At 44.9% G+C, this 20,852-nt stretch overlaps 2 protein-coding genes across 2 annotated transcripts in view; one reads left to right on the forward strand and one right to left on the reverse strand.

The window, feature by feature from the left end:
• The window catches only part of LOC123762551 (Krueppel-like factor 8), a 70,970-nt gene that overhangs the window by 39,115 nt on the left and 11,003 nt on the right, over positions 1-20,852 (forward strand). Inside the window, exon 2 of the mRNA XM_045749077.2 lies at positions 11,228-12,160. Within this exon, the coding sequence (XP_045605033.2) occupies positions 11,929-12,160 (232 nt within the window). The 5' untranslated portion in view covers positions 11,228-11,928. The remainder of the gene's footprint in view (positions 1-11,227; positions 12,161-20,852) is intronic.
• On the reverse strand, positions 1,255-6,104 carry LOC138351517 (selection and upkeep of intraepithelial T-cells protein 5-like). The gene is made up of 2 exons (XM_069303331.1): positions 5,999-6,104; positions 1,255-4,727 (listed from the first exon to the last, which is right to left on the reverse strand). The coding sequence occupies exons 1-2, from the start codon at positions 6,102-6,104 to the stop codon at positions 1,255-1,257; spliced, it is 3,579 nt and encodes a 1,192-aa protein (XP_069159432.1).

Raw genomic sequence — 20,852 nt, forward strand, 5'->3', positions numbered from 1 at the left:
CACACACGGAAAGTGACCAAGAAAGTGAGTCTTTAACCGATGTATTTTATAATCTTTGGAGAGTAAGTGTTTGAATGTGACTGAGGCAGAACTAAAGCTTTAAGTGACAGCTTAGAGTATTACAGAAAGTGTTGAAGGGTTCTTCGTCTATATAGTTTTGCGATATATTTTCTATGCTAAGTGAAAGGTGTTGTAAATACTTGCATGATATGGACAAAAAGTTCTGATTGACAGCTTTTTCGCTTGAGATGTTAACTAAGGTGTTTAAACAATTAAATAATGGATTCGTGTTTGGGTATTTGCAGTGTAGAGGGGTAGACTTGTAGTGTTGGGATGAAGACTTGTAACGATGGGATGAAGATTTGTAGTGTTGGGATGAAGACTTGTAGTGATGGGATGAAGACTTGTAACGATGGGATGAAGACTTGTAGTGTTGGGATGAAGACTTGTAGTGATGGGATGAAGACTTGTAGTGTTGGGATGAAGACTTGTAGCAATGGGATGAAGACTTGTAGTGTTGGGATGAAGACGTGTAGTGATATGAAGACTTGTAGTGTTGGGATGAAGACTTGCAGTGTTGGGATGAAGACTTGTAGTGTTGGAATGAAGGCTTGTAGTGTTGAAGACTTGTAGTGTTGGGATGAAGACTTGTAGTGTTGGGATGAAGACTTGTAGTGTTGGGATGAAGACTTGTAGTTTTGGGATGAAGACTTGTAACGATGGGATGAAGACTTGTAGTGTTGGGATGAAGACTTGTAGTGTTGGGATGAAGACTTGTAGTTTTGGGATGAAGACTTGTAACGATGGGATGAAGACTTGTAGTGTTGGGATGAAGACTTGTAGTGTTGGGGTAAAGACTTGTAGCAATGGGATGAAGACTTGTAGTGTTGGGATGAAGACTTGCAGTGTTGGGATGAAGACTTGTAGTGTTGGAATGAAGGCTTGTAGTGTTGAAGACTTGTAGTGTTGGGATGAAGACTTGTAGTGTTTGGATGAAGACTTGTAGTGTTGCGATGAAGACTTGTAGTGTTGGAATGAAGGCTTGTAGTGTTGGGATGAAGACTTGTAGTGTTGGAATGAAGGCTTGTAGTGTTGAAGACTTGTAGTGTTGGGATGAAGACTTGTAATGTTGGGATGAAGACTTGTAGTGTTGGAATGAAGGCTTGTAGTGTTGGAATGAAGACTTGTAGTGTTGGAATGAAGACTTGTAATGTTGCGACGAAGACTTACAATGTTGGGATGAAGACTTGTAGTTCAGACGTGAAGACTTGTAGTGTTGGGATGAAGACTTGTAGTGATATGAAGACTTGTAGTGTTGGGATGAAGACTTGTAGTGTTGAAGACTTGTAGTGTTAGGATGAAGACTTGTAGTGTTGGGATGAAGATTTGTAGTGTTGGGATGAAGACTTGTAGTGTTGGGATGAAGACTTGTAGTGTTGGGATGAAGACTTGTAGTGTTGGGATGAAGACCTGTAGTGTTGGGATCAAGACTTGTAGTGTTGGGATGAAGACTTGTAGTGTTTGGATGAAGACTTGTAGTGTTGGGATGAAGACTTGTAGTGTTGGGACGAAGACTTGTAGTGTTGGGACGGAGACTTGAAGTGTTGAGGTGAAGACTTGTAGTGTTGAGGTGGAGACTTGTAGTGTTGGGATGATGACTTGTAATGTTGGGATGAAGACATGTAGTGTTGAGGTGATGACTTGTAGTGTTGAGGTGATGACTTGTAGTGTTGAGGTGAAGACTTGTAGTGTTGAGGTGAAGACTTGTAGTGTTGGGATGAAGACTTGTAGTGTTGGGATGAAGACTTGTAGTGTTGAGGTGAAGACTTGTAGTGTTGAGGTGAAGACTTGTAGTGTTGGGATGAAGACTTGTAGTGTTGAGATGAAGACTTGTAGTGTTGAGGTGAAGACTTGTAGTTTTGGGATGAAGACTTGTAGTGTTGTGGTGAAGACTTGTAGTGTTGGGATGAAGACTTGTAGTGTTGGGATGAAGACTTGTAGTGTTGGGATGAAGATTTGTAGTGTTGAGGTGAAGACTTGTAGTGTTGGGATGAAGACTTGTAGTGTTGGGATGAAGACTTGTAGTGTTGGGATGAAGACTTGTAATGTTGAGGTGAAGACTTGTAGTGTTGGGATGAAGACTTGTAGTGTTGAGGTGAAGACTTGTAGTGTTGAGGTGAAGACTTGTAGTGTTGAGGTGAAGACTAGTAGTGTTGGGATGAAGACTTGTAGTGTTGGGATAAAGACTTGTAGTGTTGAGGTGAAGACTTGTAGTGTTGGGATGAAGACTTGTAGTGTTGAGGTGAAGACTTGTAGTGTTGGGATGAAGACTTGTAGTGTTGTGATAAAGACTTGTAGTGTTGAGATGAAGACTTGTAGTGTTGAGGTGAAGACTTGTAGTGTTGAGGTGAAGACTTGTTGTGTTGAGGTGAAGACTTGTAGTGTTGGGATGAAGACTTGTAGTGTTGGGATGAAGACCTGTAGTGTTGGGATGAAGACTTGTAGTTTTGGGATGAAGACTTGTAGTGTTGGGATGAAGACTTGTAGTGTTGAGGTGAAAACTTGTAGTGTTGGGATGAAGACTTTTAGTGTTGGGGTGAAAACTTGTAATGTTGAGATGATGACTTGAAGTGTTGGGATGAAGACTTGTAGTGTTGGGATGATGACATGTAGTATTGGGATGACGACTTGTAGTATTGGGATGATGACTTGTAGTGTGGGGATGATGACTTGTAATGTTGGGATGATGACTTGTAGTGTAGGGATGATGACTTGTAGTGTTGGGGTGATGACTTGTAGTGTTGGGATGATGACATGTAATGTTGGGATGAAGACTTGTAGTGTTGAGGTGAAGACTTGTAGTGTTGAGGTGAAGACTTGTAGTGTTGAGGTGAAGACTTGTAGTGTTGGGATGAAGACTTGTAGTGTTGAGGTGAAGACTTGTAGTGCTGGGATGAAGACTTGTAGTGTTGAGGTGAAGACTTGTAGTGTTGGGATGAAGACTTGTAGTGTTGGGATGAAGACCTGTAGTGTTGAGGTGAAGACTTGTAGTGTTGGGATGAAGACTTGTAGTGTTGAGGTGAAGACTTGTAGTGTTGGGATGTAGACTTGTAGTGTTGAGGTGAAGACTTGTAGTGTTGGGATGAAGACTTGTAGTGTTGAGGTGAAGACTTGTAGTGTTGAGGTGAAGACTTGTAATGTTGGGATGAAGACTTGTAGTGTTGAGGTGAAGACTTGTAGTGTTGGGATGTAGACTTGTAGTGTTGAGGTGAAGACTTGTAGTGTTGAGGTGAAGACTAGTAGTGTTGGGATGAAGACTTGTAATGTTGAGATGAAGACTTGTAGTGCTGAGGTGAAGACTTGTAGTATTGAGGTTAAGATTTGTAGTGTTGGGATGAAGACTTGTAGTGTTGGGATGAAGACTTGAATTATTGGGATGAAGACTTGTAGTGTTGGGATGAAGACTTGTAGTGTTGGGATGAAGACTTGTAGTGTTGTGATGAAGACTTGTAGTGTTGGAATGAAGACTTGAAGTGTTGAGGTTAAGACTTGTAGTGTTGGGATGAAGACTTGTAGTGTAGACGTGAAAACTTGTAGTGTTGGAATGAAGACTTGTAGTGTAGACGTGAAGACTTGTAGTGTTGGTATGAAGACTTGTAGTGTAGACGTGAAGACTTGTAGTGTTGGAATGAAGACTTGTAGTGTAGACGTGAAGACTTGTAGTGTTGGAATGAAGACTTGTAGTGTAGACGGGAAGACTTGTAGTGTTGGGATGAAGACTTGTAGTGTTGGGATGAAGACTTGTCGTGTTGGTATGAAGACTTGTAGTGTTGGGATGAAGACTTGTAGTGTTGGGATGAAGACTTGTAGTGTTGGTATGAAGACTTGTAGTGTGGGGATGATGACTTGTAATGTTGGGATGATGACTTGTAGTGTTGGTATGAAGACTTGTAGTGTTGGGATGAAGACTTGTAGTGTTAGGATGAAGACTTGTAGTGTTGGTATGAAGACTTGTAGTGTTGGGATGAAGACTTGTAGTGTTGGGATGAAGACTTGTAGTGTTGGTATGAAGACTTGTAGTGTAGACGTGAAGACTTGTAGTGTTGGAATGAAGACTTGTAGTGTAGACGTGAAGACTTGTAGTGTTGGAATGAAGACTTGTAGTGTAGACGGGAAGACTTGTAGTGTTGGGATGAAGACTTGTAGTGTTGGGATGAAGACTTGTCGTGTTGGTATGAAGACTTGTAGTGTTGGGATGAAGACTTGTAGTGTTGGGATGAAGACTTGTAGTGTTGGTATGAAGACTTGTAATGTTGGGATGATGACTTGTAGTGTTGGGATGATGACTTGTAGTGTGGGGATGATGACTTGTAATGTTGGGATGATGACTTGTAGTGTTGTGATGAATACGTGTAGTGTTGGGATGATGACTTGTAGTGTTGGGATGATGACTTGTAGTGTTGGGATGATGACTTGTAGTGTTGTGATGAATACGTGTAGTGTTGGGATGATGACTTGTAGTGTTGGGATGATGACTTGTAGTGTTGGGATGATGACTTGTAGTGTGGGGATGATGACTTGTAATGTTGGGATGATGACTTGTAGTGTGGGGATGATGACTTGTAGTGTTGGGATGATGATTTGTAGTGTGGGGATGATGACTTGTAGTGTGGGGATGATGACTTGTAATGTTGGGATGAAGACTTGTAGTGCTGGGATGAAGACGGCTGAGTGAACAACGCTTGCGGCTCGTAATCCTAAGCGTCTGGGTTCGATCCCCGGAGGAGGCGGAAACAAATGAGTAGATTTTCTTTCACCCTGATACCCATGTTCACCTAGCAGTAAATAGGTACCTGGGAGTTAAACAGCTGCTACGGGCTGCTTCCTGGGGATGTGTGTGTGTGAAAATTAGCATTAAGGACCTGCCCAAAACGCAACGCATGATATTGGCTGTACAAGTTTTTGTTGTTAAAGATTCGCTACTTGGAACAAAATGTCCCAAGTAGCACGGGCTATGGTGAGCCCGTAATTGATTGGCTGTACAAGTAAGAACTCTTGTGTATATAAATAAATAAATAAAATCTATCTCTGTCCCCCCCCCCCTTCTTTCTCTACCTATCTGTATTTCTTTTTCCATCTAGCTATATCTCTGTCTATTTGCGTCGCTGTTTATATATCTCTGTCTATCTTACCTTTCGTTCCTCCCCTCGTTATCCTTTGCTTTCCTCTTCAAGGAATATTGACACTAAACAAGTCTCAGATACTTTGCTTATTCATCTCTTCTCTTTGTTTCATTTTCCATTATTCTTTCCATTAATAACTCTACGTTAACCCCACACCATGTTTTACACTTCATAAAGGAAAGATTCCCTGACAATGGTCTAGGAGAGTGTATAATTAGTCATATTTGTAAAAGCATTTAACTTAGGCCTGCATCGACGAGCCCATGTTCGTCCCCTACCCCAGACCATTTACCCTACAAATTTGCGTGAGACTAGCCGCAAGTGTCTGGCCTCCAACTTTGGACAGGCAAACAGACATTCTCTCCTAGTACATATATATTATATATATACATATATATCGTTGGAGGGGTACTCTGGATAGTCTATATTTTCTTCGACCCCGATTCTACCCCCCTTTTCTTTTCCCCTCTCCCTCATATTCACCCCTCTTTACCCTCATCTCTCCCTTTTCTCTCTCATCTTCCCACTCTCCAAGTATCGCGCCATCTCCCTGTCCTTCTCTCCAACCTCGAACAGGTAGATATTTCCATTTATATAAAAGGGGTCCCTGGTTGCACCCGGGAGTCTCCCCCTCATCCTTTTTTCATCCCTTCCCACTCTTTACCCTCATTCCCATCTCCTCCCCCCCCCCCCCCATACCCGTAGTCGTGCTTATGAAATACTGTTGTTATTAGATGCATCACAACTGGTGTCCCTGGAAAGTTTGTAGATCACAACTTTGAGTACACTGCAGCTGGATTCTTGGGATACGTTACAGCTGGCTTCTTTGAGTAAGTAGGCTGCAGCTGGCTTCTTGGGATAGGCTGCAGCTAGCTTTTTGAAGTAAGCTGTAACTGACTTTTTATTTAGGGTAGGCTGCATTTTTCGTTTTAGAAAGATGCAAATGGCTTCTTCCTTGAGTCAGCTGCAGCTGGCCTTGTAGAGAGTGAACTGCGAATTGGTCCGAGTTTACCTTGCATGACAGAGCATTAGTACGTCGATTCCCTGAGCCACCTGACGAACGGCTCTGCCCTGCCGAGGCCTAATAATTTACCGTGTCGGATGCTATCTTTCAGTTCCGGTTCTTTAGGGAGAACCAAATTCCACCTGGTTCTCCGGATCCCTGTAATATTCTTAGGGGTGATAATATTACTTAAATAATTTGTTTGCTGTGCAGTTCAGTCAAGAACAGGGACCAGATTCACGAGGCAGTTACGCAAGCACTTACGAACGTGTACATCTTTCCTCAATCTTCGACAGCTTTGGTTACATTTATTAAACAGTTTACAAGTATGAAAACTTCCCAATCTACTGTTGGTATTGTTATAAACAGCCTCCTGGTGCTTCCGAGCTCATTAACTCTTTAGTAATTGTAAACAAAGCCGCCAAAGATTGAGGAAATATAGACAGGTTCGTAAGTGATTGCCTAACTGCTTCGTGAATCTGGCCCCCAGGTCATAGTGGGGCCATCAACTGCCAGAGGTATGTGTGTTTCCTGCAGGAGTGGAGTGTGGAGGGGTGGAGTGATGGGTGGTGTGGAGGGGTGGAGTGATGGGTGGTGTGGAGGGGTGGAGTGATGGGTGGTGTGGAGGGGTGGAGTGATGGGTGGTGTGGAGGGGTGGAGTGATGGGTGGTGTGGAGGGGCGGAGTGATGGGTGGTGTGGAGGGGTGGAGTGATGGGTGGTGTGGAGGGGTGGAGTGATGGGAGGTGTGGAGGGGTGGAGTGATGGGTGGTGTGGAGGGGTGGAGTGATGGGTGGTGTGGAGGGGTGGAGTGATGGGTGGTGTGGAGGGGTGGAGTGATGGGTGGTGTGGAGGGGTGGAGTGATGGGTGGTGTGGAGGGGTGGAGTGATGGGTGGAGTGATGGGTGGTGTGGAGGGGTGGAGTGATGGGTGGTGTGGAGGGGTGGAGTGATGGGTGGTATGGAGGGGTGGAGTGATGGGTGGTGTGGAGGGGTGGAGTGATGGGTGGTGTGGAGGGGGTGGAGTGATGGGTGGTGTGGAGGGGTGGAGTGATGGGTGGTGTGGAGGGGTGGAGTGATGGGTGGTGTGGAGGGGTGGAGTGATGGGTGGTGTGGAGGGGTGGAATGATGGGTGGTGTGGAGGGGTGGAATGATGGGTGGTGTGGAGGGGTGGAATGATGGGTGGTGTGGAGGGGTGGAATGATAGGTGGTGTGGAGGGGTGAAGTGATGGGTGGTGTGGGTGGTATGTCTGTACCGGAAGCTGGGTGAGTTATCCGGTGTCCTCACGTCTCTCTCTCTCTCTCTCTCTCTCTCTCTCTCTCTCTCTCCCTTTATTATTTATTAGGGTTGACGCTGATCTCTCACATAAAAGGAACAAGACCTCGTGGTCTACGTCAGCTAATATTAAGCCTGATCCTACAATGTAATTTATTGATGAGTTTATTATTTGGAGTTTTCAATACAAATTATCTTTATTCCATGTTGTTACAATCAGGCCGGGTACAGGGGGAAGCTCGGGTCGTAACTATGTACCCGAGCAGTTCGTCCTCTCCACTTGTCACAACGGACAGAAAATGATGTATTAAATTGTCGTACTAAATTTACGACCCCACGCATAGAAAACGGGAACTTTTGCAAGCCGCAATTTTTTATAGTACATCATATTTTGACCGATGAGAATTTTTGACAACATAATGCGATGTATTATTTGAGAGGACAGGTTGACCAGAGCCATCATCTGGTCGGTTTACCTGCTTGCAAGGAGTACCAACATGTTGAGTTGACTGCTAATGGAGTGATGTTTTGGATAATGGCACAGGAGCATGATGCTGCTGTTGATGGCTGAGCGCCTCGTGTTGTGGCTGCCGACTTCTGATGAGGAACTCATCTTCTGGCCAGATAAGGAATCTTATGAACATTGGCTTCATACATAAAAGCGCAGCCGCGGACATCTCCCCGGTGCTGAGGGCTCCGATGTACTGACCAGTCAAACCACAATGACCAGCGATGAGTCTTCTTGTTTGGTTTTCTACCTCGTCCACAGTTCGGATAAATAATGAGAGGGCAGGAAGCCATCGAGGATGTTAGGTCACCCTCGAAAATTTCTGAACATTTTGAGGCAGTTGAGATGTTCGCTGACCTTCCAGACATCTCCAAGCTATTCAAGATTGAGATGGAGAAGCTAATTATGGCCACAAATGAATGATAACTTACATACATTAATTGCATATAAATCAAACTTTGATTTTTTTAGATAACAGTTTATATAATTAAAATTGAACTATTATTTATGGAAGTAGAGTACATGATTGTTTCAAATATATAATACGAATATATAATATATAATATATACACATTTCTGCCACATACACTTGAAATACTTAATGGGTTTGCAGAGGCTTTTTCAAACATAAGCGAAAAGCATAATTTATGAAGTGTAACCGACCACAATCAGAGACTGCGCGCGCACGAGGCCTGGGTCACAGAGATAAACAATGTATGCCAAAGTTGTTCCTTGGCGTCGACTAGCTGTCACTCAATAACTTGCTACCCGCCAAAACCTATAATATTCTTATATTTCCTCGCATACTCTAACCTTTCCCATTTTATCTTGATTAACAAAGCTCAGAACATTTAAATCAAATTCATATTTGAGCGACGTTTCTTTAGACGAAGTCAGTGCAAGTGTTCGGGTGACAGTGCCCATTCATTAGGCTATCCTGTGAATGAGCGTGACGTGGGGCCAGTAATCTTGTGGCGTTCGTGTCAGCAGGATGTGGCTCCACGAACTACTATACAACCTCTAATAACCCCTAAAACTACATTGATTACCTCAAACAAAGGTAGTATATACAATCATTTTTTTTTTTAAATTCCCCGTTCAAAGTTTGTTTTGCCATTCAAATCTGACTAGTAATGGTTGTGCATATTTTCTCTGTGCGAATATTTACTTTATAGCTTCCACTGTTTCGTAATATAATGTTATTTACACTACAACTATCACAGTAACAGTATTAATTTAATAAAGTTGTCGAAGCCTATCATGAGACTAATGAGGATTAGTATTTCTGTTAATAGTTACTGAATATAAATGACAGAATTAGTTGTAGTATTGGTGGTGTTGGTAGTATTAATAGTAATAGTAGCAGCAGTAGTAGTATTGTAAGTATTGGTGGTTATAGCAGTGGTAGTAGCCCTAAAATGTGTCGTAGTGAGAATTATAGTAGTAACGGTAGTGGTATTGGTAGTAATAGCAGCAGTGGTGGCAAAATAGAGTAGTAATGGTGGTAGTGATGGCAGTAGTAACGATAGTAGTAATAGTGGAAGTAATGACAGCAGTATCAACAGAAGTAGTGGTGACAGTACAGCAATAAAAATAAGAGGGATTTATTCGTAATAAGTCATCCAAATCATCACAGTTGTGGCTGGAGTGAACACCTGTACAGCAGTGTGAGGGGAAACTTACACTCTACACACACACATTTAAAACATTTTGCTTACAGTTTGTGTTGTGACGACAGTTGTAGTAATGGTAATAAGCCTAGTTAGTAGGTAGTAGGCCTAGTAATGACAACAATGGTAACAGCAGTAGGCCTAGTAATGACAACAATAGTAGGCCTAGTAATAATAACATAGGATCAAAACCCAAAACTGGTTATCATAGTTTGGTTATGATAATTAGATTAGGCAATTAAAAATTGTTGAGTCCATCCTCAAACCAAATCCATAATCATGAGATCACCCCCCCCCCCTCCCACTCAAACCATCTCGATAGTTATATAAATATTTTTGATGGTCTGAATGCATATTATGGTTCCAGTAATAGTCTACATGTAAACTGGGAAGTGAACCTTTGTCTTAAACAGAGATTATTCTCAAGTTATTACAACTTTATTGTATTAAAAATCGTTGGTTTAATATATAAAACGTGTACCCTGAAAAGGTTTTCTTTCAAGAATTTGAGTTTCTGTAATTCTCGGGTACACTGAAATATTTTTCGAATTCCATATTTCACATTATCGTCAATAATACCCCTTATTAACGTAACCAAACGTAATGAAACCTCTCTTAACCTAACCTAACCTGATCAAACCTTAACCTAAGGAATCCACTGATAGAGAGTAGATAACGGCACTAATTATGTAGTCATTCTCAATTCATTCCTGTGAGCATTTCCTCTCTGAGGACAGGTTGGAATTTTTAGCAATTTGGAGAATCATGTGCCTGATACACCGTAAGTAACATCACTATCTTGAGATGATTTCGAGGCTTAGCATCCCCGCGGCCCGGTCCTCGACCAGGCCTCCTTTTTGTTACCCCCCCTCCCCCCAGGAAGCAACTCATAGCAGCTGTCTAGCTCCCAGGTACCTATTTACTGCTAGGTGAACAGAGGGCACTAGACCTAAGTGACGACATAATGTTTCCAAAACGTATGGAAGTGTTTATCTGTTTTCCTCGGTCCAAACACAAATGCGTTTCAAGGGGTATATGCTGTACCGAAACAGCGCAGTGCCCCGTGGGCCGCCAGAGGGTGCACTGTACACGTAGCACACCACTTAATGACATTGTGCCACGTTGCTGACTTGCTGGAATATGATACTTTGTATCACTTACAGCAAGAATAAAATCAGTACATTGATTTCTAAGTTAACATGCATTTGACAGCATTGTTAAATCTGTTTTTGTGTTCTCAGTTTGAATGTATATATTTGAAGGTTTAACGTCTGGGTAAACTATATATTTATAGTTGTATGTAATGATTCTTTTTTGAGTCTGTATTGAGGGTCTCTCTCTCTCTCTCTCTCTCTCTCTCTCTCTCTCTCTCTCTCTCTCTCTCTCTCTCTCTCTCTCTCTCTCTCTCTCTCTCTCTCTCTCTCTCTCTCTCTCTCTCTCTCTCTCTCTCTCTCTCTCTCTCTCTCTCTCTCTCTCTCTCTCTCTCTCTCTCTCTCTCTCTCTCTCTCTCTCTCTCTCTCTCTCTCTCTCTCTCTCTCTCTCTCTCTCTCTCTCTCTCTCAAATATTCAACCCATTCTCAATCTTTACAGACTGTTGCATTTGAACGAGTTACGTGAGGTTGACACCTTCTCCAAGCGAGGTACCCGGTATCAAGTACCGTGTGAGTACCCTCAGCCAACCACGCACTGAACCATCCCTAGCCCAATGATGAGTACCTAGTGTACCTTACTGAACCATCATGAGGATTCCTTTAAATTGTAAAGTGAAATGAAAACTGCCATGTACTGTGTCTGTGGACCCAGTGAGCTGCTGTACCTCCATGTATCGTGTCTGTGGACCCAGTGAGCTGCTGTACCTCCATGTACCGTGTCTGTGGACCCAGTGAGCTGCTGTACCTTCATGTACCGTATCTGTGGACCTAGTGAGCTGCTGTACCTTCATGTACCGTATCTGTGGACCCAGTGAGCTGCTGTACCTTCATGTACCGCAGTGTTGTAGTGGTGCGACGCAAACGGCAAGCAAACATTGATCTTTTTTGGAAGAAAGCTTTAGCGATGCAAGTGATTATCTCACCCTCTTGCCCTCTGGTGACTAGAGCGGAGCCAACACCCTAGTGTACTGTGTACCTGGTAGACCCTTGTGAGTGCGGGGGTACCCTTGGAGTACTCAACCTAGTGCTTCGTTCAACCTGCCCCTCTTCGTAACCCAGTCTCCATGTTCACCATGGCGCCCTAGGACACCTCTCGTAGCAGCTCCTGATTCTCCTAGCTTATACGCGAGCTTGGAAAACATGGATTCACTTCTGCCTCAGCTGGAAGAGTCGTGGGTTCGACACACCGTTGGTGGGGAAGACGGGAGTGAGACGGATTCCGGCTACGACCCCCTCTCCCCTCTGGACCTGAACGGCCTCCCGCCCACGCCCCCGCCCTCAGAACGGACCTACCTGGCCTACTCCCCCCAGCAGGGATACGACTACTTCCACCATGCCTCCCCCTCCCCGACCTGCGACCTGCCCTGTGCTGGTGAGTACCCGTACCTCGAGTGCAGGTGACAGGCCATAGTCTTACTGATGACACGTTACAAGCACATTGATGCCCCAGTACAAGCATATTGATGACACGTTACAAGCATATTGATGACACGTTACAAGCATATTGATGACACGTTACAAGCATATTGATGACACGTTACAAGCATATTGATGACACGTTACAAGCATATTGATGACACGTTACAAGCATATTGATGACACGTTACAAGCATATTGATGACACGTTACAAGCATATTGATGCCCCAGTACAAGCATATTGATGACACGTTACAAGCATATTGATGCCCCAGTACAAACATATTGATGCCACACTACAATCATACTTATGTTACTATACTATATTGATGACATACTACAAGTATACTGATGACACTATAAGCACGAGCATTTTAATACCTGATCACAAATACATTGATGATAGGCCGCAATCACAAGAATATAAATGATATTGGAAACTATTAAGGTCTTTGGGGGTGATGTGCGGCACCTTTTGTGTATTTCCCCACCAGTCGCGTTCATATATGTCCCACCTACGCTTGAAACAACCTGGCGATCCCACATCTTGTATGGTTCCTGGTCAAGTGTTCCATAAATCAACCCGATACAACACTATTCCCAAGCCGGTATTTACCCAGGTTACGTTTTTGTTAAATCTAATCTTATTCAATTTGTATGCATTATTTGGTATTCTATTTTGTGTTAATGTAATTAACACCTTAATAATATTTGCTTTGCTATGCACTTTCATTTATTTGTAAATAATGTCACCCCCTAATTGTCTAGAGATTATAAATTAAGATTTGTTAATCTCCCTTCGTATGGAAGGTTTCTGTTATCTAAGATTAACTTTGTTATATTTCTCTCTATAAGTTAACTGTTATCAGTTCTATAGTTCAGTGACCCTATAACTGGTGACGTAACACATTGATGATAGTTCACCAGCACATTATTGATAGTCCACCAGCACATTGATGATAGTCCACCAGTACATTGATGATAGTCCACCAGCACATTGATGATAGTCCACCAGCACATTGATGATAGTCCACAAGTACATTGATGATAGTGCACCAGCACATTGATGATAGTCCACCAGTACATTGATGATAGTCCACCAGCACATTGATGATAGTCCACCAGTACATTGATGATAGTCCACCAGCACATTGATGATAGTCCACCAGCACATTGATGATAGTTCACCAGTACATTGATGATAGTCCACCAGCACATTGATGATAGTGCACCAGTACATTGATGATAGTCCACCAGCACATTGATGATAGTCCACCAGCACATTGATGATAGTCCACCAGCACATTGATGATAGTCCACCAGTACATTGATGATAGTGCACCAGCACATTGATGATAGTCCACCAGCACATTGATGATAGTTCACCAGCACATTGATGATAGTTCACCAGCACATTGATGATAGTTCACCAGCACATTGATGATAGTTCACCAGCACATTGATGATAGTCCACCAGCACATTGATGATAGTTCACCAGCACATTGATGATAGTCCACCAGCACATTGATGATAGTTCAGCAGTACATTGATGATAGTCCACCAGCACATTGATGATAGCCCACCAGTATATTGATGATAGTTCACCAGCACATTGATGATAGTTCACCAGCACATTGATGATAGTGCACCAGCACATTGATGATAGTTCACCAGCACATTGATGATAGTGCACCAGCACATTGATGATAGTGCACCAGCACATTGATGATAGTCCACCAGCACATTGATGATAGTTCACCAGCACATTGATGATAGTTCACCAGCACATTGATGATAGTTCACCAGCACATTGATGATAGTTCACCAGCACATTGATGATAGTGCACCAGCACATTGATGATAGTCCACCAGTACATTGATGATAGTTCACCAGCACATTGATGATAGTCCACCAGCACATTGATGATAGTCCACCAGTACATTGATGATAGTTCACCAGCACATTGATGATAGTCCACCAGCACATTGATGATAGTCCACCAGCACATTGATGATAGTCCACCAGCACATTGATGATAGTTCACCAGTACATTGATGATAGTCCACCAGCACATTGATGATAGTCCACCAGTACATTGATGATAGTCCACCAGCACATTGATGATAGTCCACCAGTACATTGATGATAGTCCACCAGCACATTGATGATAGTCCACCAGCACATTGATGACAAGACACAAGCTCATTGAAAATATCCGTGGACGTGTGTACTTAACTATTTGTGCTTGCAGGGTTTGAGCTCTGGCTCTTTGGTCCCGCCTCTCAACTGTCAATCAACAGGTGTACAGATTCCTGAGCCTACTGGGCTCTATCATATCTACACTTGAAACTGTGTATGGAGTCAGCCTCCACCACATCACTTCCTAGTGCATTCCATTTGTTAACTTACTCTGACACTGAAAAAATTATTTCTAACGTCTCTGTGGCTCATATGGGTACTAACTTTCCACCTGTGTCCCCTTGTTCGTGTCCCTACCGTGCTGAAGAGTTTGTCTTTGTCCACCCTGTCAATTCCCCTGAGAATTTTGTAGGTGGTTATCATGTCTCCCCTTACTCTTCTGTTTTCCAGGGATGTGAGGTTCAGCTCCTTTAGCCTTTCCTCGTAGCTCATTCCTCTCAGTTTCGGGACGAGCCTGGTGGCATACCGCTGAATCTTCTCTAACTTTGTCTTGTGTTTAACTAGGTATGGACTCCAGGCTGGAGCTGCATACTCCAGGATTGGTCTGACATAAGTGGTATACAGGGTCCTGAACGATTCCTTACACAAGTTTCTAAAGGCAGTTCTTATGTTGGCCAGTCTAGCATATGCCGCTGATGATATTCTTTTGATGTGGGCCTCTGGGGACAGGTTCTGTGTGATATCAACCCCCAGATCTTTCTCTCTATTTGACTCTTGCAGGATTTCACCTCCCAGATGATACCTTGTGTTCAGCCTCCTGCTCCCTTCGCCTAATTTCATTACCTTACACTTTCCTGAGTTGAACTTTAGCAGCCATTTTCTAGACCATTCCTCCAGTTTGTCCAGGTCATCCTATAGTCTCTGTCTATCTTCATCCGTCTTGATTCTTCTCATAATTTTTGCATCATCAGCAAACATTGAGAGGAACGAGTCTATATCCTCCGATCGATCGTGTGTGTGTGTGTGTGTGTGTGTGTGTGTGTGTGTGTGTGTGTGTGTGTGTGTGTGTGTGTGTGTGTGTGTGTGTGTGTGTGTGTGTATCTAACAATATTGGGACAACTACTGACCATCACCATGATGCAGCTCCCAGACACTGACTCCCAGATACCAATTTATTGCTAAGTGAACTACCCTCTCTCTCTCTCTCTCTCTCTCTCTCTCTCTCTCTCTCTCTCTCTCTCTCTCTCTCTCTCTCTCACTCTCTCTCTCTCTCTCTCTCTCTCTCTCTCTCTCTCTCTCTCTCTCTCTCTCTCTCTCTCTCTCTCTCTCTCTCTCTCTCTCTCTCTCTCTCTCTCACTCTCTCTCCCTCTCTCTCCCTCTCTCTCTCTCTCTCTCTCTCTCTCTCTCTCTCTCTCTCTCTCTCTCTCTCTCTCTCTCTCTCTATCTCTATCTCTCTCTCTCTCTCTCCCTCTCTCACTCTCTCTCTCTCTCTCTCTCTCTCTCTCTCTCTCTCTCTCTCTCTCTCTCTCTCTCTCTCTCTCGCTCTCTCTCTCTCTCTCTCTCTCTCTCTCTCTCTCTCTCTCTCTCTCTCTCTCTCTCTCTCTCTCTCTCTCTCTCTCTCTCTCTCTCTCTCTCTCCCCCCCCCCTCCCCCGTGTCACAGCGCCACCACCAGTTATCGGTACCGTTGCACTGCCATAACGACGCTGTCAGCCACACAAACATAAATTATAGATTACAAATGATTTATTACTGAAAAGTAAAAAATGATATGTACCATGTATATATATATATATATATATATATATATATATATATATATATATATATATATATATATATACATATATATACAGTATATATATATGACCTGGTACAGCTGGAGGGAACAAGACCCGGTACAGCTGGAGGGAACAAGACCTGGTACAGCTGGAGGGAACAAGACCTGGTACAGTTGGAGGGAACAAAACCCGGTACAGCTGGAGGGAACATGTCCTGGTACAGCTGGAGGGAACATGTCCTGGTACAGCTGGAGGGAACATGTCCTGGTACAGCTGGAGGGAACATGTCCTGGTACAGCTGGAGGGAACAAGACCCGGTACAGTTGGAGGGGAACAAGACCCGGTACAGCTGGAGGGAACAAGACCCGGTACAGCTGGAGGGAACAAGACCTGGTACAGCTGGAGGGAACATGTCCTGGTACAGTTGGAGGGGAACAAGACCCGGTACAGTTGGAGGGGAACAAGACCTGGTACAGTTGGAGGGGAACAAGACCCGGTACAGTTGGAGGGGAACAAGACCTGGTACAGCTGGAGGGAACATGTCCTGGTACAGCTGGAGGGAACATGTCCTGGTACAGCTGGAGGGTTACAAGACCTGGTACAGCTGGAGGGAACATGTCCTGGTACAGCTGGAGGGAACAAGACCCGGTACAGCTGGAGGGAACAAGACCTGGTACAGCTGGAGGGAACAAGACCCGGTACAGTTGGAGGGGAACAAGACCCGGTACAGTTGGAGGGGAACAAGACCCGGTACAGTTGGAGGGGAACAAGACCTGGTACAGCTGGAGGGAACATGTCCTGGTACAGTTGGAGGGAACATGTCCTGGTACAGTTGGAGGGGAACAAGACCTGGTACAGCTGGAGGGAACATGTCCTGGTACAGCTGGAGGGAACAAGACCTGGTACAGCTGGAGGGAACAAGACCTGGTACAGCTGGAGGGAACATGTCCTGGTACAGTTGGAGGGGAACAAGACCCGGTACAGTTGGAGGGGAACAAGACCCGGTACAGCTGGAGGGAACATGTCCTGGTACAGCTGGAGGGAACATGTCCTGGTACAGTTGGAGGGAACATGTCCTGGTACAGCTGGAGGGAACATGTCCTGGTACAGCTGGAGGGAACAAGACCCGGTACAGCTGGAGGGGAACAAGACCCGGTACAGCTGGAGGGAACATGTCCTGGTACAGCTGGAGGGAACATGTCCTGGTACAGCTGGAGGGAACATGTCCTGGTACAGCTGGAGGGAACAAGACCCGGTACAGCTGGAGGGAACAAGACCTGGTACAGCTGGAGGGAACAAGACCTGGTACAGCTGGAGGGAACAAGACCCGGTACAGCTGGAGGGAACATGTCCTGGTACAGCTGGAGGGAACAAGACCTGGTACAGCTGGAGGGAACATGTCCTGGTACAGCTGGAGGGAACATGTCCTGGTACAGCTGGAGGGAACATGTCCTGGTACAGCTGGAGGGAACATGTCCTGGTACAGCTGGAGGGAACATGTCCTGGTACAGCTGGGACTGAGCATATAATGGGGTGGTGTCCGCTGTCGGCGCCCGCCAACACTGACCACTTGGCGCCAGTACGGGTAACATTATCGTGTAAGGCACACCGATCACTATCTCGTACATGTAAGGCATTGTTGTTGTTTCTCTCTCCCAGGGGCCCCACCTGCCTCGGAAACTGCTGTTCTTTCTCAACGCTTTCAGCCCGGGTTGAAATCGAGCTTCATTTGGTGATCTGATCGGTGATGCTGTTTGTGTCAGCATCATCATGGCCCACGTTGCTTTTACCAACCAGGTGGTTCGACGTCTCCTCTGCAGGAGCAGCTTGTCTCGTTCCTTCTTGAAGACAAATGTCTGTGATCAGGCGATGTTGTGAGTGATACTGAAGAGTGGTGGGTCTCTGGTAGTTGTTGGTAGTCGCTGGACGTCTGGTAGTGTCAACACACTGCTACTCACAAGATGAGTAAGGCAAGTACAGCAAACTACCACTCACGGAACGAGTATTTTTTAATTTATATATGCAAGAGTTCTTATATTCTTGTAAAGCCACTGGCACGCATAGCGTTTCGGGCAGATCCTTAATGTTAATTTTTCCCGGAATACGACCCGCCAAATCGTTTAACAACCAGGTACCCATTTATTGCTGGGTGAACAGAGGCTGCAGTTAAGGATCGCAGCTCAATTAATCCTCAACCAACCCGTCCTCGACTCAAGTCCATTACGTCCAGCGGTCGACCCCAGAGACGCATTCATAAATTTTAATATGCTGTTCATTCAAAACGGGAATTTTCTCAAGTATAAATTAATATTATAATATATTAGCATATTGTGCATATATAGGCATAGGTTAGGTTAGGTGTTTAGGTTCTGTTGGCGATTATTTGTATTTGTAGTACGTGGGTGAAGCATTTATAGCGTTGTGGTTCGAACAAAATTTGTCAGCGAAGCACTTGTTCCGGAAGTGTTCGAACGTCAGCAGTTGTGAGTTGTGTGTAAACCATTTTTCATTCATAAACAGCGGGCTTGGCCGGCGCATGGAATCACTTTTGGGTCTTTGTTTGGAGGACGGGCTGCCTCAGCGAACCCAGGCCAAATCGCTCGCGGAGCACGGGGTGCGAGTCTTACCGCTGCGCCACGTGGACTGCAAACGGGATGTACAACAAACTGTCACTCACAGGACGAGTATGGGGGGTTGTCAACAAACTGTCACTCACAGGACGAGTATGGGGGTTGTCAACAAACTGTCACTCACAGGACGAGTATGGGGGTTGTCAACAAACTGCCACTCACAGGACGAGTATGGGGGTTGTCAACAAACTGTCACTCACAGGACGAGTATGGGGGTTGTCAACAAACTGTCACTCACAGGACGAGTATGGGGGTTGTCAACAAACTGTCACTCACAGGACGAGTATGGGGGGTTGTCAACAAACTGTCACTCACAGGACGAGTATGGGGGTTGTCAACAAACTGTCACTCACAGGACGAGTATGGGGGTTGTCAACAAACTGTCACTCACAGGACGAGTATGGGGGTTGTCAACAAACTGCCACTCACAGGACGAGTATGGGGTTGTCAACAAACTGCCACTCACAGGACGAGTATGGGGGTTGTCAACAAACTGTCACTCACAGGACGAGTATGGGGGTTGTCAACAAACTGTCACTCACAGGACGAGTATGGGGGTTGTCAACAAACTGCCACTCACAGGACGAGTATGGGGGTTGTCAACAAACTGCCACTCACAGGTGATGACACAGGTGGCTGCTTCAGGTGGTGACACAGGTGGCTGCTTCAGGTGGTGACACAGGTGGCTGCTTCAGGTGGTGACACAGGTGGCTGCTTCAGGTGGTGACACAGGTGGCTGCTTCAGGTGGTGACACAGGTGGCTGCTTCAGGTGGTGACACAGGTGGCTGCTTCAGGTGGTGACACAGGTGGCTGCTTCAGGTGGTGACAAAGTAGTTCCAATATATTTTCCACAGTAGAGAAAGCCGATTATTTCATGTTTGAGTTTACGTGGGTTTACACGGCATTGCAATAAATTTCTTACAAATTTGACTTGCTGTTAGGCCTATAAGTTTCATCTGGCTAAAAAAAAAAATTAAGATAGGTAGAAATATTACTATAATATGGCAAATTTCAAATAATGTATACCATTGTTGTAAGCCTTTAAAGTTTATAAGATCTTTCCGTGCCTGGAAAAGATCAAGACAAATGGGGTGGGGGGGGGGACCTATGACAAGCCACCGGCTTCCTGTCCTCGTCGAGGCCACTAGTGATAGTGGCCCTCAGGTAAATAAAGATTCTTAGGGGGTCATATGGCTGAGTGGACAGCGCTCGGTATTCGTAGTCCTAAGGTTCCGGGTTCGATCCCCGGCGGAGGCGGAAACAAATGGCCAGTTTCTTTTACCTTGATGTCCTTGTTCACCTAGCAGTAAATAGGTACCTGGGAGTTAGACAGCTACTACGGGCTGCTTCCTAGGGGTGTGTAACAAAAAGGAGGCCTGGTCGAGGACCGGGCCGCGGGGCCGCTAAGCCCCGAAATCATCTCAAGATAACCTCACGACGAGTATGGGGTTGTCAACAAACATGGGGTGCGCACCCAACCCCCGCTGGCGGGAACCACACACACACACACACACACACACACACACACACAAATTGGATTGTCAGAAAGCCTTTGATACAGTGCCACACAAGAGGCTAGTGCGAAAGTTGGAGATGCAGGCTGGAGTGAGAGGGAAGGTACTCCGGTGGATAGAGGAATACCTAAGCAACAGGAGACAACGAGTCTGTGTGAGGGGTGAAGTCTCAGATTGGCGAGACGTCACAAGTGGAGTCCCGCAGGGGTCAGTCCTCGGACCTATACTGTTTCTGGTATATGTAAATGATCTCCCAGAGGGTATAGATTCGTTCCTCTCAATGTTTGCCGACGATGCAAAAATTATGAGGAGGATTGAAACAGAGGATGATAGTAGGAGGCTACAAGATGACCTGGATAGACTGAGTGAATGGTCCAACAAATGGCTGTTGAAGTTCAACCCGAGTAAATGCAAAGTAATGAAACTAGGCAGTGGAAACAGGAGGCCAGGCACAGGATACAGAATAGGAGATGAAGTACTTAATGAAACAGACAGAGAGAAAGATCTAGGAGTTGATATCACACCAAACCTGTCTCCTGAAGCCCACATAAAGAGAATAACGTCTGCGGCATATGCGAGGCT

Source organism: Procambarus clarkii, chromosome 5 (genome assembly GCF_040958095.1).
Source record: "Procambarus clarkii isolate CNS0578487 chromosome 5, FALCON_Pclarkii_2.0, whole genome shotgun sequence".
Taxonomy (NCBI): domain Eukaryota; kingdom Metazoa; phylum Arthropoda; class Malacostraca; order Decapoda; family Cambaridae; genus Procambarus; species Procambarus clarkii.